At 44.2% G+C, this 23150-nt stretch overlaps 1 protein-coding gene across 1 annotated transcript in view; it reads right to left on the reverse strand.

Moving 5' to 3' along the window:
• Positions 1-23150, reverse strand: part of KDM4C (lysine (K)-specific demethylase 4C) — a 276891-nt gene that overhangs the window by 20749 nt on the left and 232992 nt on the right. The window contains exon 15 of the mRNA XM_015417984.1: positions 17458-17631. Coding sequence (XP_015273470.1) covers positions 17458-17631 — 174 coding nt within the window. The remainder of the gene's footprint in view (positions 1-17457; positions 17632-23150) is intronic.

The raw sequence follows: 23150 nt of genomic DNA on the forward strand, positions 1-23150 counted from the left end.
CCCAAATTTCCAATAATAGTTTATTCTATTTTGTTTCCCACTTCTGCATTCCAGTCACCTATGATTATCAGCACATCTTCTTTAGGTGTTTCTTCATGGCCACTCTGCATAAATACTTTCAATTTTGTCCACTTAAGCATTAGTAGCTGGGGTGTAAACTTGAATAAAGGTTATGTGGTAGGCTTTCCATAAAGTCCAATTGTTTTATTCAGTCAGACTTTGCATTATAGCCCCTGATCACTTGTGCTATTTCTCTCCTCACTATCCATTTCTTCTGTGTTCGTAATTTTGTTTGTAATTTCCCAAGTAAAACATTTCCTAATTTTCTAACTGAAAATATCCTAATCCAGTCCACTTGAGTTCACTCACTCCCAGGATTGCAATGTTTAAACGTTCCATTTCTTTATTTATGATTTTGAGCTTACCTGTATTCATACTTCTCATGTTCCATGTTCCTATTCAAACAGCTTTGGGAGTTTCCTTTTCCATTCATCCACATCAACAACTGAATGATCCAGTTGTATCATTAAGAATAGTGCTACTTATATTGTCCTCTGCTCTTCCCCAGTAGCTGATTGAGTGCTGCCTGATCGGGAATCCTGTCTTCCAGCATTGACATTTTTCATTTTGGATTGTCTCATCATAGGGTTTTCAAGGTATGAGGTGATCAGAAGTGATTTACCATTGCCTTCTTCTGCACAGTACTAACCAGGGTTACCAGAAGTGTCACTGCTGCTGTCTATGTCAGATCCCCTGCCAGTGTCAGCTTCCCATACTGCTGCTGCCTCGTAACCACCCTTCAAAGGTTCCTCCGCCCCACCACTGTTAGAACTGTCCATTCTCTTCTGCAGATGTGGCTGTTGATTCCTGAAGGGGGTGGATAAATCTGAGTCTGATATCTCAGCTGTGACCAATTCTGTCTTGAATGACTCTGCTAGAAGTTTAGCCCCTTGACAGAGTCCAAACTCCTGACACTATTTATCTCAGCTTCACTCACACACGCAATCCCCCACACCACATTAAGGTATGTATCCAAGACAGGGAGAAGTACAAACATCAACAAAACAGAGAACAACAACATAATATTCAAATGTGGCACATGCACACTGAATAGGGTTGCCAATAGGCCTGGAGAAAAATGTCCCATCCCTTTCACAGAGGCTTTTCATGGTATGGAGGTAAATAACATCACCCGGTAAAGAACATCTTATTAAGCCCTATTCAAGAAACAGTAAATTTTCTTTCCAGGTAGTTGGCAACTTTAACACTTAAGTTAGTATAGCAGATTTCATGTCTAGAAATGAAGCATTCTCTCTGAGATTGAGTAACAGCACAGATGTGTCCCTGCTCTATTTGTTGGCAACTGGCAACTTCCCCATTGAAACAAGAGAAGACCATCAGCACAAAACCATTGTGTGTTCAATAACAATGGTGCTTCCCCTAATATAAAGAAGAGTCACTTATAAGAGGGCAAAGAAACAGGAGAGAAATGAAATATTTACATTTAAGTGGTGTATTGCCTGAAAATGATCTTAATCCCAATGGGGAAAATGCCATTTCTAGCTTTGTTCAAAGTGAGGGAGAACAGCTTTCAGAGACACAACATATTAATGGTTCTTAAAGCTTGCTTTTCTAACCAGCCTGAATTCCGTATGCTCCTGTGTGTCCTGTGAACATAGCCCCCTCTGGTGGCAGACTCAAGCAAGATTAAAATCAGTGCATGGCTTATTTGGGCAAGGATGATCTGAGGTGCCAATAACAAGTGATGTGTACATGGATGAAGCCCCAGGTTTTCCAGACTAATAATCTTGCCTGAGCAGCTGTACTTTCCATCCCACTGATACTATTGCATGTGCACGCTGTGAAACCCCTTCTATCAAGACGAAGAAAATCAATTCCCATCTTGATAAGATTAGAACTTCTTTCTGCAGATGATTGCTAAACTCATTTCTACAAGCTGCTCTGCTGCAGTGGGGCTTTGAAATAGATGGGAAGGTTGACATGTTACTTTACAAGAGATCTGCCCAGCATTTGTCATTCCAGTGGGCTGAACCAGCATGCATTGCTGATTAGTAGGGAAATATTAGAGTGGTGGGGGGTTTTTCTGACCCTCAAAATGTTTCTTCATCCATGAATGAAAGTAACTATGGCTGTAAATGGAAAAGGGATCTATTTTGCACTAGTTAGGAGAGGGAAGTGGTGATGAAGAAAGATTTTCTGTAGTTCATGAAATGAAATAAAGCCTTTCAGGCAATAAATACATATTCTGACCTTCCGTTGGAAAGTAAGAATCAGAAACTTTGGACGATCTTCAATTCACAGCCCTGTCTCTGGAGCGGTCTTCCAAACAAATGAGATACCGACTGCGTGTTCAGTGTTTCATTTGGCAGTGTATGAACCTGTAGCATCCCTCTGGTGTTCATTCCTACAATCAGGAATTCTATGTAGGAGATCCAACAGAGGTTGAATCCACAGAAGGGAGGGATAAAGATGCCCAGAGGGCCTTGTGACTGAGAGAAGACGTGTGACATATCTGCTGATAGGACTGTTGCAGGGTCTGCCCTAGTGCTGCTGAATTCTACACCAAGCACTAAAAGTGCTAGTTTTGTCTAAATATTATATACTTTCTACATGATATATACTTGAGAGACTGTTTTCTTTCTGTTTTATCTTTTTTTGTATTTTTTGCATTTGTGTGTGTGCGTGTGCGCGCACCGGTGCCTGGAAGTCACAGTTACCTCTAGCGACTCCTACTGGGGCATGGAGGACATTAAGAAAAATGGCTTGATAGCCTGCCTCTGCCTCCTGGCCCTGGTATACTTTGGAAGTCTCCAATCCAAATACTTGCCAGGGTCCTGCTTAGCTTTTAAGCTATAACGAGATCAGGCTTGCCTGGGCTATCCAGGTCAGGACCTTTATAGTCTATCTTGATCCTTGAGATCAATCCCAAGGATCAATTTGACTATACTGTCGGTGTTCTAAGCAATGGTACCTCATAGGCATTCTACTCTGCACCATTCTATCATTTTAAAGTTTTTGTTTTGACAAAGAAACCTATCCAATTTGCATTGATGATATTGTCTGTACGAAGACAGGTTTTAACAGCAATTTCCAAGTTAGCAAACACTGCTGTGAGGGAAATGGAGACTGAGAGCGCTGTCAGCTATTACCTTGCTCTCTAGTTCCCACAGTAGTTCACGATCACTTTAGTCAGAAGGGGGCTAGCAAGCACTGTTTGTCCTTGGCTATCTAACCCCTTCCTTTAATTCAAGGCAGTGCATTGGCTTCCTTAGCCTCTTAATTCCTTTGCATTTTTATCAACAGCTCCTAAGCAGCATCCACTTCCTGTTTCACATGAACAGCTGGATATCATGATAAACTAATGGCTTGCTGCCATTCAGTCTGTCAGGTGTACATACAAATAAGTTTGTCTGTAAACCATTTTTTTGCCTCCACTGAGAACCCCAAGAGCACTTGCATGATATGACTGTTGGCAAAATGCCCCTGTCTGCAGCCCACTTGCTATTGGTCTGCCATAATAAATTAATGTAGAAGGGATGGAAAGGGGGCAATGAAGCACAGAGCAAGCTAAACTTCCTCAGAGATCAGTAGTCAGCTATCCTCTTTCTGCTTAGCCACTTCACTGTGTTCCCTAAACTTGTAAAACTCCAAAACCAAACAAAACTTTTACAGCCCTCACCCCCTCCATTATCTCTCATCAGCTTTACCACATTCACTAACTTTGTTTTCTCTCAGACACCTGACCATAGCCCTCTCTTTCTCTCACACACACACACGCTCATGCACACATACACACTTGAGCTACAGAGAGGGATTTAAAAGGGAGCTCTCTATAGGGAGGAAGATATAGCAGTAGGTGGGTTGTGACCTGCTTTTGACTGTAACAAGATTTTTGTAGAACAATTTCTACTGTGTACATTGACAAACTGGATAAAGGAATATGATCAACCAAGATATCTCATCTTGCTGTGTTTTAAACTTCCCTTTGAGAAGATTGGAGCTGCCTCAGTTGTGCTTAGTGAGTCATTACTGGGGAGCTGGAGCATGAAGAAAAGTTCAGAGGCAGGCAGGGGGTATATGTTCTGAAAAAACTTCACCCATGCATAGCCACTGTGTTTTCTTTCTCTTACTTGTGAGCAGGTGTAACTTCTTAGAAAAGTGTCGATGCATTGCAGTGACTTTGCAATGAGGCCCCCTCAACCGTCACCTTCTAACAGTAAGCATCAACAACAAAGAACCACCCTTGAGTCCATTCGTTCCTGCCTTCCTACACTTGCTTTGCTAGTGAAGAGCTGCACCCCATACTCCTTCTGTTAGAAAACTGCAGAGTCTTTTTTCAAAAGATTATGAAATTGACAATTTTAATGTGACAACTACCCTATCACAAAAGATAATGAACTTGCCTGAGGGAGTCTTCTTGAAATACCTCCACATTAATTAAGATATATATATTTCTGAAACTCACAAATGAATTTTTAGAATGAAGGGAAATAAGCAGCAGACCGCGGTGATGTCATAACTTATTCACAAATGGTTTGGAGTCAGTGAGAGTGGTGGTGGAAATAAAATGCTAGCCAAGGCCTGTGACTTGACTCAGCAAGGCAGTGTCATGTTTTTATCTACTGAATTTAGCGTGCTTCAATATGGATTATACAGTTTTCACTGATAAGATTCTGAAAATCATTTTGAAGGCCAATATCCCAGTGTTCTTCTTAACTTCACATTATTTTATTTTTTAATTCAGTCAATGGTATTTAATCCACAATGTCACCCTCCTATGGACAGCTCAGGTAGTCATGTTCTTTGCTATTTAATCAACATACATGATTTAATTCTTTTAAACCATCTTTTGAAATGACAAAACAGCTTTCAGGTTTCCTGTGTTTAATTCAAATGGAAAACCTACATAGACCAGAATGTACATTATTATAGATTTAAGAATTACTCTCTTCAGCTTTCTGTCCTATATTTAGCAGTCACGGTGGTATGATCCAGACTAAAAAGTGATCTTAGCATGGCTTGTGAAAATGTCATTATCTTTCTTGCCGTGTAGGAAGCTAGAGAAATACCTGTGAAGCTAGTGAGACTACCAATTCTTTTTGTAATGACGTTGGTTTCCCCTTCTCAGCTCCTTTTAATTCTCGCTCAGCTGAATGCATCCTTGACCAAGAAAACCTCCTTTCCACCTTCCAGTTTTGAACACCTGTAAGGCATGCTGTCATGACCCCAGGGGGTCTCCGCCTTCCGCCGCCACCACTCTGGACTTATGGTCCCTTGAGAAGGCCCAGGGTACCCTCTCAAGCCCATCCAACATGCCCCCTTTTCAGCCGAGAAAACACAGGCGTGATTGACCCAGGCAGAGAGAGAAAATTACACAGAGAGGGTTTATTAAAAACAATACTGGGGCATAAAAAACAAGACAGGGCAAGGTGCTTCAAAAGGGTATAACGGGGTTGAAAAGGCAAAATAAACAGAATCCTAACGCAGCTACCTGTTCTACTTCCAGGCCCACAGCCTGCCTAACACTCACTGTGTTCTCTCAGTGAGGGATCCTTTCCTCTCAGACCAGTCTTTTCCCCCTCAGTGACTCCGTGAGAGGGAAAACTGCAGAGAGCCAGCAAGAATCGTTTCCTCCCCACTCACAGTGTATCACAGTCCTTTCAGTTTAGATCTGCGAAAGGGAAGACCACCATTTCCCCCCAGCTAACAGCTAAACCCGACTCTCCTCTCAGAATCTTCCTCTCTGATTGGCTATAGCCCGTTGCTAAGCCTCATGGGGACTGTAGAATGTCTGTTTTCACTGCCATGCAGGTCTCTCCTGGGACGAGGCCGCACCAGGCCCTGCTCCCAGTCCTGCACAGATCATGACACATGCCAAATCCAAATCCCAGAGACAGATATTACCAAAGCAGTACAAAAGCAGACGAACTATATGAATAATGACTACCCAGTTCTCTTGGCAGTAATTTCAGACAGATTCACAATACCTCTCTAAGAAAAAATTTACCCAGAAACAAAAATCAGCAACATTTTTTTAAAACATCAGGCCCTAGAAACTGCTACCCCAATTACTTCAACCCACAGGCGGTTTTCCACTAGAAGGAGGGGGCTGGGCCCAAGGGTCACACAAAAGGGAGGCTCCCTGGCCAGGCCGGGAATATAGAAGGGACTGAGCATACAATATGAGAAAGCGACTGGGAGTCAGCCCAGCGAAGGACCAAAGTGACAGAACTCCTTCTCCTCCCCATTTTGAGGCCCATGGGGGAGTCTGCCTGTCCCTGACAAAAACAGCAGAAGGCAGGAGGAGCTTCACAGAGTAATAAAAACAATATATGCACTCACACCATTAAAACTGATGGCAAGAAAAAAAGGGGGGTCACTGGAAGTATCTCAGAAGTTGCTCAAAAAGATCTAGCTTTGGAGAACTGAACACATACTGTTATATTAGGGTTGCCAAGTGAAAAAATCGCCGCAGCGGGGGACTCCCAGCTTGCGGCTTGAGGATTCTGTTTATTTTGCCTTTTCAACCCTATTATACCCTTTTGAAGCACCTTGCCCTGTCTTGTTTTCCATGCCCCAGTATTGTTTTTAATAAACCCTTTCTGTGTAACCATAGAGTTTTCCCTCGGATGGCCGTGGCCCCGCCCCCAGCGAGCCCAGCGTCGTCACGTCACTTTCTGGTGACGTGCACGTGGGGGTGGGGTTCCCCCCGGGGCCCGATCCGTCGGCAGCGCTGAACGGGCCTCTGGGGCGGGGGTTTCCCCACCCCCCCAAGGGACTTGGCAAGCCTATGTTATATGTATCAGAAACTCCTTTGGATGGGAGAAACTGATCTTCAAAACACATTATTCAGCACCTGATTTGTCTGGAAAACACCTGCTGGGAACCCTTGCTCTCTAGTCTATTGCTTTGCTCTTAATGGACCAGAAACATCTCAACCAGCATTTGACTCTCATATCAACTTTACCTCCCATAGCAGCAGGGTATCTGTGCTAGAAATGTGTGAGAAGCTTAGAGATTCAGGACCTCGCTTTCTTCCTTTGTTGGCTTCAAAGCAATGAAAGAACCTTCCGTATATTCTGCTGCTGGTACACATGTAAAATATTTATCTCTACACGTGTTTTTAACCTGCCTATGATGACAGCAAGTATAAAACAGAAGTAATTCCATGAGATGTTTGTTTTATGCCACCAAAACAAAAACATTTTGTTGCTGCAGCACTAATGCTACACTGCTCAGTTTAAATAGCTTATCTGTTTTTGAGTAAAACTTTTTAAACAATAGCTGGCATGTTCGTGTTGGCACCTGTGACACCTGAGCAAGCCAGTCCCTGGCTGAATGCAGCTGGCAGGGCAGCCCAAAGAGGTGAAGCTGGCTGGGCTCAGAGGCTGGGGGCCAAGTTTGGTTTGATACGTATAATGTGGGAAGAGGGTGGATTGTAGCCTCAATATCCATAGCAGAAGAGGAAGCCGTTGGGCATGTGTGAGTCAAATTGGGCTGGTCGGGGAATGGAAAGAAGGTTCCGAGTGTGGGACCAATTTTGGGCCAGGTCTTAAAAGCAGTAATCAGATGCTCCTGGAGGTGGCTGACAGAGGAGGAAGGATTGGATACCTCGCAATGTGGCAGATGACTGTAACCATGCTACCAGGCCACAAATAAAGTACTGTTGGCAGAAGCAAGCCAGTGTGAGAGTGAGCTTGTTGTGGGCATGGAAGGATGACCCTGACCCAGCCTGTTACAGCTGCCTACTCTGCAGGTGTCCTTGGAGATGACTGCCCTGAGTGACAGCACCTCATAACATCAATAATTTTAGGAATAGAAAAAGCGACTGCATGACGTTTTAAAGGAAAACCAAAAAACCTCATACATATTCTCACACAGCTGTTCCCTTACCAATTCAAACTGATGGCAATTTTTAAAAATATGCAAATGATAGCAAGAGAGAAAATAAGCACAGGCAGAATCAGCAAATCATACATACATTATAAAGTGCAGGATACGGAAATTGCCTATAGATACATCTATACATCTAATAGCGAAGGTGCCCCCTGTGTGCGGATATCTAAATCTGCACATTGGGGGCACCTGGGGGGCAGGGAGAGTTTCCTGCACACTTGGGGCAGTCCCCAGGTGTGCCCAAAAATTAAAAAAACTTGAAAAAATATAGGGGGGATATTTAAATCCCCCCAAAAGACTGTCTCACCGCCGCCGCTTTGGGGAGGAGGTCAAAGGCTTGGCGGGCTGGCAGCTGTGAGCCACTCAGCCACCGCTACCGCGTGGGGAGGGGAAGCTTGGCGGGCTGGCCAGGCCTTGCTACCGCTGGGGGAGGGGGGAGGTTTGGCAGGCGACACTGAGGCCTCACCACTGATGCTGTGGGGGGTGGTTTGTCAGGCCCGGCAGCTCGGAGCCGCACGGGCCTCGCCGCCAATGCCGGGGGGCGGGGGAGGTTTGGTGGGCCCAGCAGCTCAGAGCCGCACGGGCCTCGCCATCGGGGCCAGGCAGGGGTGGGGAAGAAGGCTTACCTGCGGCAGCTTCCTCCTTCTTGACAAGTAAGGGGGGGGGAAGGAGAAATGTTGGTGGGCTGGCCTCACCGCCGCCACTGAGGGGGAGGGGGGAGGGAGAAGGCTGGGCTCGCCTGCTGCCACTTCTGCAGGCCGGGAGCTGTGGGGAATACTTCCCCTCCCACAAGTATCACAGGTCCCGCCTCTTGTATATTATGATATGGAAGAGCAGTATTCTAATACCTGAGACACAGGAGCTTTTCATCCTGAATTCAAATATGATAAATATTTCTCACTTATATTGGAAAGGGTTTACTTTAGCATCTGAGGAGTAAGAACTCCTTTACAGGAGCCCCTCCCCTTCAGTACTCCAGTGTGGGAAAATAGCTCTGTACTGTCAGTCTGCTTTGACTAGGTGAACCAATCACAACAACATGGGACTCTCAGCAGAAGCTGACTGCAAAGAGGCCAAGGCTACAGCAGGACACCATAAAGATACGCGGAAGGGTTCATTAGGCTAATTTGTTTAGTTCTTATAGTACACTAGCAGCTCTTTCCATACATTCCATGGTATGTAGTGTGGGAGTTAATATGGTATCTCTCCCTTATTATAATTGAATAGCAACGTTCTATATCACAACGTTCTAAATTTGGCCCCTTTAGTGTGAGGCCGGTGGGACTGCCACTTACCATATCTGCCGACCAATAAGAAGCCGAAGCCCGGTCCCGCCCACACCACCCCGCCCAGCGTTTCAAGGTCTTTTGCATATGGAAGCTGATTGGACTTCACTGCATTCCACACCTCAAACTCACCCCCCTCCCCGCAAGGCAGTTGGAATGTCAGTTGCATATGGAACCTTCAAGGTCTTTTGCATATGGAAGCTGATTGGACTTCACTGCATTCCACACCTCAAACTCACCCCCCTCCCCGCAAGGCAGTTGGAATGTCAGTTGCATATGGAACCTTCAAGGTCTTTTGCATATGGAAGCTGATTGGACTTCACTGCATTCCACACCTCAAACTCACCCCCCTCCCCGCAAGGCAGTTGGAATGTCAGTTGCATATGGAACCTTCAAGGTCTTTTGCATATGGAAGCTGATTGGACTTCACTGCATTCCACACCTCAAACTCACCCCCCTCCCCGCAAGGCAGTTGGAATGTCAGTTGCATATGGAACCTTCAAGGTCTTTTGCATATGGAAGCTGATTGGACTTCACTGCATTCCACACCTCAAACTCACCCCCCTCCCCGCAAGGCAGTTGGAATGTCAGTTGCATATGGAACCTTCAAGGTCTTTTGCATATGGAAGCTGATTGGACTTCACTGCATTCCACACCTCAAACTCACCCCCCTCCCCGCAAGGCAGTTGGAATGTCAGTTGCATATGGAACCTTCAAGGTCTTTTGCATATGGAAGCTGATTGGACTTCACTGCATTCCACACCTCAAACTCACCCCCCTCCCCGCAAGGCAGTTGGAATGTCAGTTGCATATGGAACCTTCAAGGTCTTTTGCATATGGAAGCTGATTGGACTTCACTGCATTCCACACCTCAAACTCACCCCCCTCCCCGCAAGGCAGTTGGAATGTCAGTTGCATATGGAACCTTCAAGGTCTTTTGCATATGGAAGCTGATTGGACTTCACTGCATTCCACACCTCAAACTCACCCCCCTCCCCGCAAGGCAGTTGGAATGTCAGTTGCATATGGAACCTTCAAGGTCTTTTGCATATGGAAGCTGATTGGACTTCACTGCATTCCACACCTCAAACTCACCCCCCTCCCCGCAAGGCAGTTGGAATGTCAGTTGCATATGGAACCTTCAAGGTCTTTTGCATATGGAAGCTGATTGGACTTCACTGCATTCCACACCTCAAACTCACCCCCCTCCCCGCAAGGCAGTTGGAATGTCAGTTGCATATGGAACCTTCAAGGTCTTTTGCATATGGAAGCTGATTGGACTTCACTGCATTCCACACCTCAAACTCACCCCCCTCCCCGCAAGGCAGTTGGAATGTCAGTTGCATATGGAACCTTCAAGGTCTTTTGCATATGGAAGCTGATTGGACTTCACTGCATTCCACACCTCAAACTCACCCCCCTCCCCGCAAGGCAGTTGGAATGTCAGTTGCATATGGAACCTTCAAGGTCTTTTGCATATGGAAGCTGATTGGACTTCACTGCATTCCACACCTCAAACTCACCCCCCTCCCCGCAAGGCAGTTGGAATGTCAGTTGCATATGGAACCTTCAAGGCCAGAGCACTCCCCCAAAGCCTCTTTCTAGATTTCGTTGTATTTATTTCCACAACGGGCTTTACTGCTAGTATGTTCATAAAAGTATTAAAGACATTGCCCCTTTCAGTACTGGTAACCTGTGAAGAACATTCCGTAGCAGTGGCAGGATGGGGTGGGGCTAGGCTTTTTATTTTTAAATAGCAACTCAAATTGTCATGTTACTATATTGCTGTTTTTTGTTCAGAAGCACAATCACAAAAAATGCAACCAATTCTGTTACAAAGAAAGCCAAAGATGGTAATTTGGAGGTTTTGTGAAATTTAGGTGTATGGGGAAAAGGAGAAGTAGTCTTTAGAAAATTTCTGTGATGTACTTTTGCTGTCACATTTCTAAATGGCCCTCTTTCTTTTTTCATGGCTGGTGATGAATTTAAAGTACTGAATGATGGGGGCTTAATTGTCACCATTCTTATCTCACTGAAGGCTCTCTCGGGTCCTCTGTAGAAAGGATGTCATTACATTCGTGTCAGCATAATTCTGTTAAGAGTTGCACGTATCAGTGATTTTTTAAAAGGAAAACTTCAGTTCATGTTTGGGCTCTCTTTTGGATGAGGTAACATCCATTTTCAAAATGGCAGTTGACAAAAAATAGTTAATCAGTGGCTGTGTCACATTTACTAGGATTGAAAGACTGAGTCGTGTAGTAATACATCTTGTATTACACTTTGTGACTGCTGCCACTTCTCTGCTGAGCTTTCAGAAGCGTTTCAATGAATACAAACATTTTGGGTATTTTTGGACCTCACAGAACCAGAACACATGGACATCTGGAATACGTCCAATGACAGTGCAGAAAACGCAGCACTATTTTACAAGGTTCCAATGGCACTCCTTTCAGCAGAGGTATTTCATAAACGAAAATAGCAGTCTGTTCATTTGTGAAGGCAACTCTTGATGGGACTGGCAAATATCCTTTCTAAAGACAGCTGTATTTCTAAATGTGTGGCTCACACCTATAGGAAATGCTAGAAATCTGTAGTCAGATCTCTTGATGTAATTAATTTTTATTAAAATAAATGTTCTTCAAATTAAAGGTAAGGGAGGGGACCATTTTGAATTGGGGTGGCAGCAAGGGGAAAGGGCATTTAGCTTATCCCCTAGTGTCATTTCTAAGACAGCCATCATCAGCATAAACATCTTGAATATTTTCAGGGCAAGTTTTCCCCACCCATTGAGCTGCTATCAACACCAAAGCTAATAACAGGTTGAAGGGGGATTTCCCTTAGGAAGACTGTATGTGGAAAAGAGTCCCTGCACAAACACTCCTCAGTACAGTGGCACTTATCCAAGTCAAAGCCCCACGCTGTATGGAGATCAGTTATATATCGCCACAGGGGTCATTTCGTAGAAGAGGTGCAGGAGCTAATTAGCATAACTCATTTGCATATGCCACACCCCCTGACATCACCAGAAGTGTATCAGAAGGCAACACCCACCGCTCAGGCTCCACTGGACTCTTTTGGGTTGCTAGCTATGGGGGGGGGGGTGGAACACGCAGATCTGACCTCACAGAGGAGGGAGAGATTGTACCTGAATAAGCATTGGTCTTAAAGGTGCCCCTGGACTCTTTTGGGTTGCTAGCTATGGGGGGGCCTGGGAAACACACAGATCTGACCTCACAGAGGTGGGAAAGATTGTACCTGAATAAGCCTTGGTCTTAAAGGTGCCACTGGACTCCTTTGGGTTGCTAGCTATAGGGGGGGCTGGGAAACACACAGATCTGCCCTCACAGAGGAGGGAGAGATTCTACCGAAAGTTGAGATTTTCCCAGCACCTAAGGGAATGTGAAGAGAGACTCAAAAACAGCCGAAAGAAAAGGGCTTGAATGGGACACTTGAAGCTCCATGCAGATTAGCAACGGGGGGGGGGGGGGAGGGAGGGGATTCTACACTGGCTCCGCTTCTGAAATTCCTACCAATCCACCGGAGGCAAAGGAACTACTCAAGTGGGGCTAAAACTCTCTATTGTAATCCAAAGCCAAGGGATTTCTTCAGCAGACAAGAGAGACTTTTAAAAGCAGATCTGTTTCCTAGAAAGTACCCCCTCCTCCCTTTTTAAAGTTCTCGGCACTTTGATGAAAAGGCAGTGAAGAAGGGAAAAAATCACGGGCTTGGGCTTCTGCTTCTCATTTTCTCTCTCCCAAATCACCTCAAGCTGCAGAATTGCTTCCCTGAACTTCCATAAGAGGGACGGCTCAGCAAATCTTTCATTGCATTGTGCGCCACTCTCCCCACACCCCTCAGGAACCAACCCAAATGACGCCCTCCCTTGGAGACGAAGGAAGAACTGCTTGAATAGGAGAATGAATTCCCAGGGCATCGCTGGGGGTGCAGACCCCATGCTGGTTTGCTGCTGTGAGGCGGTCGCATTGACGTTACAGTGGGAGGGAGCGCTCCTCCTGAGGAAGGAGCCAAGCGAGGCGGGAAGCTACAAGTGCGGCAGGGCATTTGTGTGCAAGAGCAGCACCCTCCTTCCAAGAGATTCTACCTGAATAAGCCTTGGTCTTAAAGGTGCCACTGGACTCCTTTGAGTTGCTAGCTATGGGGGGGCTGGGGAACATGCAGATCTGCCCTCACAGAGAGATTCTACCTGAATAAGCCTTGGTTGGGACGAGGTGCAAGGGCAGAGGACGCAGAGAGGGAAGTTGGCTGAGAGAGCGGCTCCTCCTCCCACCTTTCTTCGATGCGCGGGGGGGTGATGGACCCATGAAGGGGCTTAGGCTTAGGAGCAGGGAGAGGGAAGTGGATGGAGGAGCACAAAGTGGAGGAAGGAGAGAAGCAGTGGGGGGGAGAGGAAGGGTGCCTTCGTCTCCGGCCGCTGCCGCACCTCTTCTGAAGAAGTGGCTGCATGCCGCGAGTGACTCACAGAGGAAGCGCCTCCCCGGCCACAAACAGGGTTGCTCTCTCCAGCGTGGCAGCGGTGGCTCTCTGCTGCTTCCATCTGGCTGCACAGCAGACCGAAGGACCGAGCCAGGCGGAAGGCATGGGAGAGGGGGAGGGGGAGGTGGGACCCCAGCTGCCAGAGGCAGCCACCTGCAGCAGCACCCCAAAGATGAGAATGGCCTCTCGGTCGCCAGCCCTGCTGGGATCTGCTGGGAGCAGGGGGCGGGGCTTGGTCATGTGCCCGCCCCCAGGCTCCTCACTCCCGGAGCGCCGCTCCTGTGAATTCCGGCTCCAACCGACCCCTGGATCTCCAGTATCTTCTCCATTTACTTTCAGTGGGCAGTGTTAAACATCGAGCTATGAAACCTGAATTCAAATGCTGTCGAGAATGAATGCACTGGTCGCTGTGGCCAAGTCAAGAACTCTCTTTCCTACTGTATAGAATGGTGTGGATCCTAGTTCAAAGCACACTTGCATCACTAAAAGTGTGATTCAGAGAACACTACGGAAGAAAGACCTTGGAAATCTGGAAGGAAACGTACTTTTGATTCTGAAGCACTGGGGTGGACATCAGTCCTAGGACAACGCCACATGATTTGTTGTACCAATGAACCAATACGTATTGTGGTACAAGTTATAATACATCTTATTGATATCAGTGGAATAGAACATTTATAGATACTGTATTTAAAAGGAGATTTGAATAAGGAAGTGCCCCCTGCCCCCACAGAATGTGTCCCCTCGAAGACCTCAGGGAAGCCCTACGAACAGAAGCTCGTGGCATCAGAACCGGTGTTTGGCCCCAGTGTCTGCTTGTGTGATTGTCCTAGGGGCACTGCACTCTGGAGCAGCTGGCACCAGAACTGTGCTTTGGACAGTGTGATTTTTCTTCCTCCTTGCAAGCACTTCAAAGTGTGCACAAACATGAAATATTGGCATGTCTTGCATAAATGTAATTGTGAACTAAACTGAAATTGTGCAGTGGCTTGACCACATAATGCAAAACCCGAAAGCTTTCGCTATCTTTGTTAGCTAGCCAAAAAAGGGAAGCAGATAAGTGAAATAGCTTCTTCAACAGGCAGCGACATTGCCGTCACACAAAATTTGATGAATAAGTCCTCCCAGTGGCACTAACACCTGATAGGCACATTGCACAGATTAGGCAGTTTCGGAGCAGGCAGATGGGGGGGGGGAATCCTCTTGGTTACTGATGCTATAGGTATATTATCTAATGAAAACACAACAAGATTTCTCTAAGGAATCTGAAAGTTCTTTGGTGTTTCCTTCAAACAATTATATGTTGCTTCTCTACAATCTGAGCAGCACTGAAGCATATCCAGGCCTGATTACATTTCTTCTTTGCTCCAAATCAAGCTACCCCCACATGGGTGGTAAGCAGAGCTCAAGCTTTGATGCAGGTGCAAACAGATTTCTAGTAAGAACACAGCTTCATGTATGCAATATCTGGCCATTCCTTAATCAAGGCAATCATTAATGATGCTGTTCATAATACCCTAAACTAAGGAGGAGCTTTTCAAAGGGACATAGCAAGGATTTAGCTGCGTGGCTTCCCTTATCACCAGTGGGAGGTGAAAAGCTAAATCCTTTACACACTGCTTTAAAATGTCCCACTTTGAGTATTATACTTCCAGAAAGGCATTAGATCATTTTATAAGGAAGGACTTAGCAGGGAACCCAGCATAATCTCGGCTAATAATGTTTGAAGGACAGCTTTGCATCCTGAAAAAACCCTGTAAGACAACAACCGAGATCAGCAGGCACATCTATAGGTGAGAGAAGATGTACAGCCACAGTCTCATGCCTCCGAACACATCTTGTTCTCCACACACACCTTTTTCTGCTGTAACAGGCTTGCAACATGCTGGTCCTGGCTGGGCGCCATCACCTCGGCCAAATCTCACTCTTCCTCCCTTCAACTTGCTCTAGCCTGTGCAGAGTTTAATTTTTCCTACATACAACATGTTCTCAGATAGCAGCATTTCTAGTGAAAATTCTGTCTACAGTTAGCAAAGGAAAATGGATGACCAATGATTCTTTATTCCGCAGTACTATCTGTCTGCCAAATTAGAATACTAGGACCAAATGAATGACTTCCACACTTTCTTGTCAGTCATCCATCTTACTGCATCCAGCATCTCATTATCTTTACAATTCTTATTCACAATGTCAATCAGTCTCATTCTTTGCTGTCATTCCCATCCTGTGAACAAGCCCTGCACTTTTGGTTGTGCATTTGGCACTGGAATCACAGCTGAGACTCTGATTCCACTTCAGCACAATATTCGTATTCCTTGCAGCTGTAATTATGTATAAGACACAGGTCATGTAGCCTCCTATACAAAAATGGGTACTAACCCTTAACAAAAATTCCTATTTCCCAAAAATATATTTGTTTAAATACAGCAGATAAGATTCCATACAATATTCTGGGCAGATATTAATCAAAAAGACTGGACTGCAAGCTTGACCTCTGCCAATCTCCTAACATCTCTGGAGGAACTAATAGGCAAGCTGAACAAAGAAACTACAACAAAAATCTGAGAGAGTATGGAAAGTACAAATTCACCCCAATAATTTGCATAAACTGATAGATGACACACAAAAAAGCATTAAAAGTATTTTGTGCAAGATTCAAGATAGTGACTCATCAAACATATATGTCACAAACTACAGAGGTTCTGTGACAACAAAACAGTTCAACAAGAAATGATATTAACACCATCCTGAGTGTGCAACATTGGAAAAATGTTGAATGCGAAATTGCCCCAAATCATATACTTTGTGCCACCTCCTGAGTTCAAAAGCTTGCTTTTGGGCTGATATATACTGTACTCATTTGGGGTCCACCCTGTCAACCTCTTTATATTTTCAAATATCTGAAAGAGAACTCTGAAACTATTTTAGTTTCCCTGGGGACCAAGGACAGGAAGAGCAATGCCTGCTGCTGTATCTTGACAACATTTGACTGATGTAATGGAGCCTGAAGAATTTTGACAGAAGGCCCAAGACACAACACTCTGAGGATTAGAGTAGTGCAAAGGGATCAGCTTCCAAATAAGAATGCATGCAACTTGCATTACATGCAAAACAAGTCAGATTCATATCCAGAATTTAAAAATGGATACACATAAAAACATGAACTGGTAATTCACTTGGGATACACAGCACCAAGCATATTGTCCCACATAAAAACATGAACTGGTAATTCACTTTCCTCATAAAATGGTGGCTTAAGTGAAACAGAGACATGCACTAAAATGCACGTTGAGAAATACTGCAATACTTTCGTTTATTCTCACTGGACAACGGAATCATATGAACACATCAGAAACAAGTTGTCATATTAGATTCATGAGGGCCATTCTGACTGTTACATATTTGAACACAGAATTTTTTTCCAATTCATCTAGGAATTTTGTTTTATTATCTCTCAGAGACAGATTACAATACATAGAATTCCCACTCTAATATCTTTTATTAAAAACATATTTCTTATTTAATTAAAAGACTTCGGAAGATTAGTTTTGATTCATTTGGTGAAATGGTGGATACTAATTAGAACAAACAAGGTTGGGAACCCCCTGAGAAAGCAATAATTCTGTGCAGCAAGAAATAACAAACATGAATGGAATATTAAGTTAATTATCCCTGTCGAAAGGTCAAAATAAATAGTTCAATTTTGACTTATTTAAATTTCCCCGAAAATTAAAATCAGTTTTTAAAAATAAATACTTACCACAATGTCTTCAGGGAAGGTATCCCGGCTGAAGGAACCATCATCAAACATGACTTCATAGAAAACTTGAGATTTAACTCCTATCACTCTGCAGCTGTAGTATCGGGTGTTCCTGTGTTTTGCTATGACAGTTTGCCCAGCTGAAACTGCTTTTTCAAGTACGTCTTTCGTCTTCTTAAAAGCAAAGATGAAAAAACAGTGTTTTTTAAAAAAGCCCACAATGTTTACTTCATGAGTTCCAGTATGCCGAAAGAAGTGCATCTTGCTATATAGGAGTCCCCCCCTCCTCTTAAGACTGAAAGTTTTGTTCAGGATCAAAACAGTGTCAGATCCCTGCAATTCAGTTTCATTTTAGGTTCAATTCCTCTCTGTCCTTGGGGGACCCAACTTTTGTAAAAATGCACAACCATGGAACAACTGCCACAGAAGCACACTTGTGCAATCTTGTAATTTAAGGGCTTTGCCAAATGCAGTCCCATGACCACAACTGTGCTTGCAGAGACTCTGACACTTATAGACCCTTCTGGAAATGCAGTTCTGGACTCCAGAAATCTGCAAGTTGCAGAATCACTTCCTTTAGCCTACAACTGCATTTCCCTCTGCCACTTACAAAATACTTCCCCAAGTGCTATGGAACAGCTTTTGTGCAATCTCTCAGTTTAACAGAGAGCAAATGCATTCCCACAGCTTCCTTAAGATTCTTCAAACCTCAGGGAAATCATGGAAGCACATCTGCCTGGGTCAATAAATTGTAAGGTCATACAAATGTGTTCCCACAGTTCTTAGGGGGGGAAATGTTTCCCCCCAGTGTCCAGGCTCCAGACTGGGGGAAATAGGTAAAAGCCCCCACAAAACCTGAAATTAATTGGTCTGTTTATCAGAAGCCCTTTGGAACGGGATTTGATATAATGAGGAGTCTAAGTAGTGGTGGATCCTTATTCAATTAAGAAATCCAATCTAATAGGATTTCACAGTTATCCTAAATCAGAATGCTACTTATAACAGAAGCAGGGGTAACTGGGACTCCTGGCAAGAGGTCATTTCCTCTGAAATTCTGTATAGGGCATTCTGCCATGAGGAGAGGCCCCGTGAACACCGCTGGGCCACTCATCTTTACAAATAAGCAGATGTCATAACAAGGTTCTAGAAGTTCCCACTTTCCATGCATCTTGAGAAGCCTGAAATTAACAGTATTTCCTTGCACATCCTTCTGTAATCACCTTTTGTACTGATGAGTATCAGCTTTTCAGCCGAAGATTACCACCCACCTTTATTACAAAAAATGGATGAGAAAGTGTTTATTATTTATGTTCACCTCTTTGTTCTAAATTTCCACAAATCAGTGACAGCATTTACAGTTCAATCCTGTGTATTTACTCAGAAGTAAGTCCACTTTATTCAATAGGGCTTACTCCCAGGTAAGCATGCACTGAATTTCAGCAACAGAAATATAACCATCACATATCCTCAGATAAACTATGGAAGTTTTCCAACAATGGTAGGGGCATTCTTCTTGTTATACAAAAGGAAGGAAAAAACTTCTTGTCTTACTCAGGTCAGAATAAAAAAGGAACTCCATAAAAACATGCCCTGCCTCTCACATTCACAGAATGTCCCATAACATAAAATATGACATTTCTCATTCCCCTAATAAAAGCAAAGACCATTTTTGAAGCACTGCCTCTCATTGGTTGCAACTCTTTTCATTATGTGCTATGTGTACGGTGTAAAAATTTACTAGGGCTATGGCTGTAACTGGGTTATCAAATGTAGAGACAGCAGGAGATGTTAAAAAACAATGGCATGATTTAGGAAGAACATTTTGAATTCAGAATCTACTTAGCTGAAAAATGTGTGACATATACAAACTGATTACTTATTCCCTGCCCTTTGTTACCTAATTATTGTAACCTTTGAAGACAGAAAACCATTCAGTGTCTTTATAGGGCTAACTCAAAAGTACCTCTAAAATGAATATAGTGAAATAATTTGAAACATTAAAGTGAGGTTTGGATTAAGCCACTTTTCATTGCTCGTGTTACCCCAACAACACTGCCATACTTGTGGGATTTGATATTAAAAATATAGATCACATTTTAGCCATGAAGTATTGTGGTTTGTTTGTTGTTGGTTATGGACTCTTAATTGTACTCAAAGGAACAGTGCTGATGTTAATACTAGCTGGAGTTGGTAAGCAATCACAGTACTGAATGCTACATCCACTTAACTCCTTGCTTCTTTTGAACTCCACACCCATACCCCTTCAGTTAGTATGTCTGTACTGACATTTATCAAAATTAATATAACCACTCCTAACCAGAATTTAAAACAAGGGTTTGAAGCCACAGAAACAAGGCAGCTCCAGCTCTGGGTGAAGAATTATGAAAATGGGCCAGGACAGAAGTCAAATGTCCTGACATTTGTCTCCTCTTAGAGCAGCTAGGCAGATTGGCAAGCAAAAGCGTCCTGACGTTTGTCTCCTCTTAGGGATTCAGAGCAGCTAGGCAGATTGGCAAGCAAAAGGAAGAAAAGCAAGTATGTGAAACCACACAGGAGTGGTGCAGCATACAGCAAAAGCCAGAGACAGTTTGGGTGATTCTACACTGGCTTTAACATCCATTTTTTTACAAAACCCACGTTGGAACAGAAATTCCCCTCTGCATTGCTTGCTGCTTTCACTTGCTTTGATCATTGGATTTTATGGTACCCTCCACACTGCATGCCACTTTTGCTTTCTTTGATCATTGGGTTTTATGGTACCTTCTGCATAGATTTATGGTCGTTCAGGGGTGACTTTGCAGTCAATACAGCGTTGCCCTGAGGTATTTGAATGTGGTTTTGAGGTGCACTTTTTTCTCCCAGTTGGGAAAATGTGGAGGGAATGCTAGATGCAGAATAGCCAAAACAGCTCCTAAGGGATGAAGCTGTTTGCTTTGACAGTGAATGCTGCAAGGTACTGCTGGATGTGTGCCATTTTAGGTCTCATAGACTTAATCTCCAACCTTGCCCCTTTGAGCACACTGGGATTTAATCTTTGTTATGGTTTGGCTGACCATGGGTGTCTGATTTCCTAGCCCCACCCTCTTCCCAAACTGCTTGCCTCATGTTTTATATGAGAAATCAAGGCTGCCCTCCCTGTGGTGCAAAACACTGTGTATGGCGTTGGATAGTGCTATAAGAATCATTAAACGGTAATACAGCTCAGTTTGAAGAGACTTCGTTATAGTTATCAACCTGCTATTTTGCAGGGAAACTTGATATTTGCTTTACAGAAACTGTTATTGATAACCATGCTCTGTAATTTATAGTATGTCCCAACAAACATTTCCTGACAGAGAAGCCCAAGAACTTATTGATGCTAAAAATGTCATTTTTGATCAGAAAGGACAGTTGTTAAGGAAAGAGCCCTATCAGATTAGAGGAACATCTATGGCATTTTACGGATTACAGTGCAAGCTGCTGTGTAGAAAATATGATTTTCTTTTGCTTAACACAAGCTATGACTTAACCAAGATAGTGGGGGGGAGGGGAAGAGACAAACGCAAACAAGTAATGTTGACTTCTGAAAAGAAATATCCTATCTAAGCATGGTAAAGGATTGTTTTATAAGGACAGAAGGCTAAATGATCCTGTCATATGGTGATGACAGGTCTTAGAAAATTTATGATGAAGTAAAACTTTGTGACGTAAAACACGCCTGGCTCCTTCCCCCAAGGGTTAATGTGAATGATAATGGGTTTGTTCCATCCTGCAGGTGTTACTAATTGTTCTCTAGGCCTACATAGCCCTTATCATATTCAACACCAGAGGTAAAAAGTAGTAATTAGCTTCTCATGAGAACCTGCAGCACACAGGATGGGAGGGAGGAGGTCAGGAGTGATGAGGTAATTTTCTAGACGGTTCCAGCAACGTTGTGTGCTGATTGGATGTCATCATCACTTGATACTTGGACCAGCCTCTCAGCCATTAGAAAGACAAGCTTTCTACTGTATTCCGTTTTGAGATGGTAAGTCACAATATGATAACTGATGTTGTATAGAAAACAATTTCACCTGAGAAATATTTCTGACATTCTTACCCCCATATGACACGACAGCTAATTATGTTATCACATCAGCAAAAAAATCTTTAAAAGTAAAAGGCTCAATGAAACTGTAAATGATAGTTAACCATCAGTGCATCATGTATTAAAGTTTGGCTAGATGCACTGCAATATTTGTGTGGGTAACAATATCCTCACTGTTAGAGCTTTAAAAGAAAGTATTAGTCCCAAGTAGGGATGGGTACGACCCGGAAAGCTAGAGGTTTATCTCAATTCATGGTTTGTGGGGCTGCACGAACCTTCACGAACCTTCCCATTCACCGAACTGGTACATTTTGTGAGATACGTGAAGCTGCCCCCAGGATTTGCGTGCAGTGGGGAGGTCTCTTGCCACCACACACAGACCTGGCTGGGAGGCTTCTCCTGCCTGGCACTTTAAAGCACCGGGAAGGAAAAGCTGCCCCCCCCGAATCTGCCTGCAAAACTGGCTGGGAAGCTTCTACTGCCCGGTACTATAAAATACTGGGCAGGAGAATCTGCACACTGGATCTGCATGTGGCAGGGAGGTCTCTCACCACTGTATGCAGACCTGGCTGGGAGGGTGCACCTGCCTGGCACTTTAAAGCACCAGGCAGGAGAAGCTGTTCCCGGATCTGCATGCAGTGGGGAGGTCTCTTCCAAGCCTGGGGGGGGGGGAGCAAAAGGGATTGCTGAAATGGCTTACATCTATTCCAGCCTAATAGCTGATGGGTGCACCAGCCCCACTGTTGGGCTGACATAGATGAAAGCTATTTCGGCAATTCCTCTCACTCCCCACTGCTTCCCACCAGAAGCCCCATAAACCTCCAAAAACACATGGAGGATCATGGGAGGATCGTGGATAGGGATGGGCATGAACCTTGGTTCGGAAACCATGACCCGGCAATTTTCGTCACAAATTTAGGTTCGTGATGAGGTTCACGCCCATCCCTAGTGCCAAGATTTGGATGCTATTCCATTTTGTAACTGAAATTAGCACTTCTTTCCAGAACTTATTCACCAGGCATTCATTCACCAGACATTCATTCATTAAAATATTTATATCACACCTCTCCTATTACTATAATAGGTAAAAACATTTTCACTTAAAACCAAAAATAAAATAGCAAACTTCAAATCATCCTCCCTCCCCCTCTTATATGGTGCTTGCCATTCAAACCCACTCCAAAGCTCTGGAAAAGAGGCAGGCCTTACAGAGACTTTTGAAGATCTCCAAGGAGGGGGGCCCTTTCTTCTTCAGGGAGCCCATTCCACAGAGCCAGAGCCATGATGGAAAAGGCCCAGGCTGTGGTCAATGCCAGATGGTGGGACAGCCTAAGTGGTGAGATAGCCAACAGATGGCTGCCTGAAGACCATAGTTGGCCCACAGTAACATATGGAAGGAGACAGTCTTTCAAACATAACCCTGTTATGTTCTTCAAACATAATACAGCGTTAGGAGATGTAACACCGACAACAGAGGATTGGTTCCTAATTCTATTCACTGTTTACTTGGATGGATGCAAATTATTTGCTGAAGGAATGGTCAGCTGGCGACCCACATCTGGCATTATCCCTGTTCATGACATTTGAAGCAAGGCAGCTCTACCTTATCAGGCACTAATCACTCCTT

The sequence above is a fragment of the Gekko japonicus genome, unplaced genomic scaffold, assembly GCF_001447785.1.
Source record: "Gekko japonicus isolate JY-2015 unplaced genomic scaffold, Gekko_japonicus_V1.1 scaffold1084, whole genome shotgun sequence".
In the NCBI taxonomy this organism is placed as follows: Eukaryota; Metazoa; Chordata; class Lepidosauria; order Squamata; family Gekkonidae; genus Gekko; species Gekko japonicus.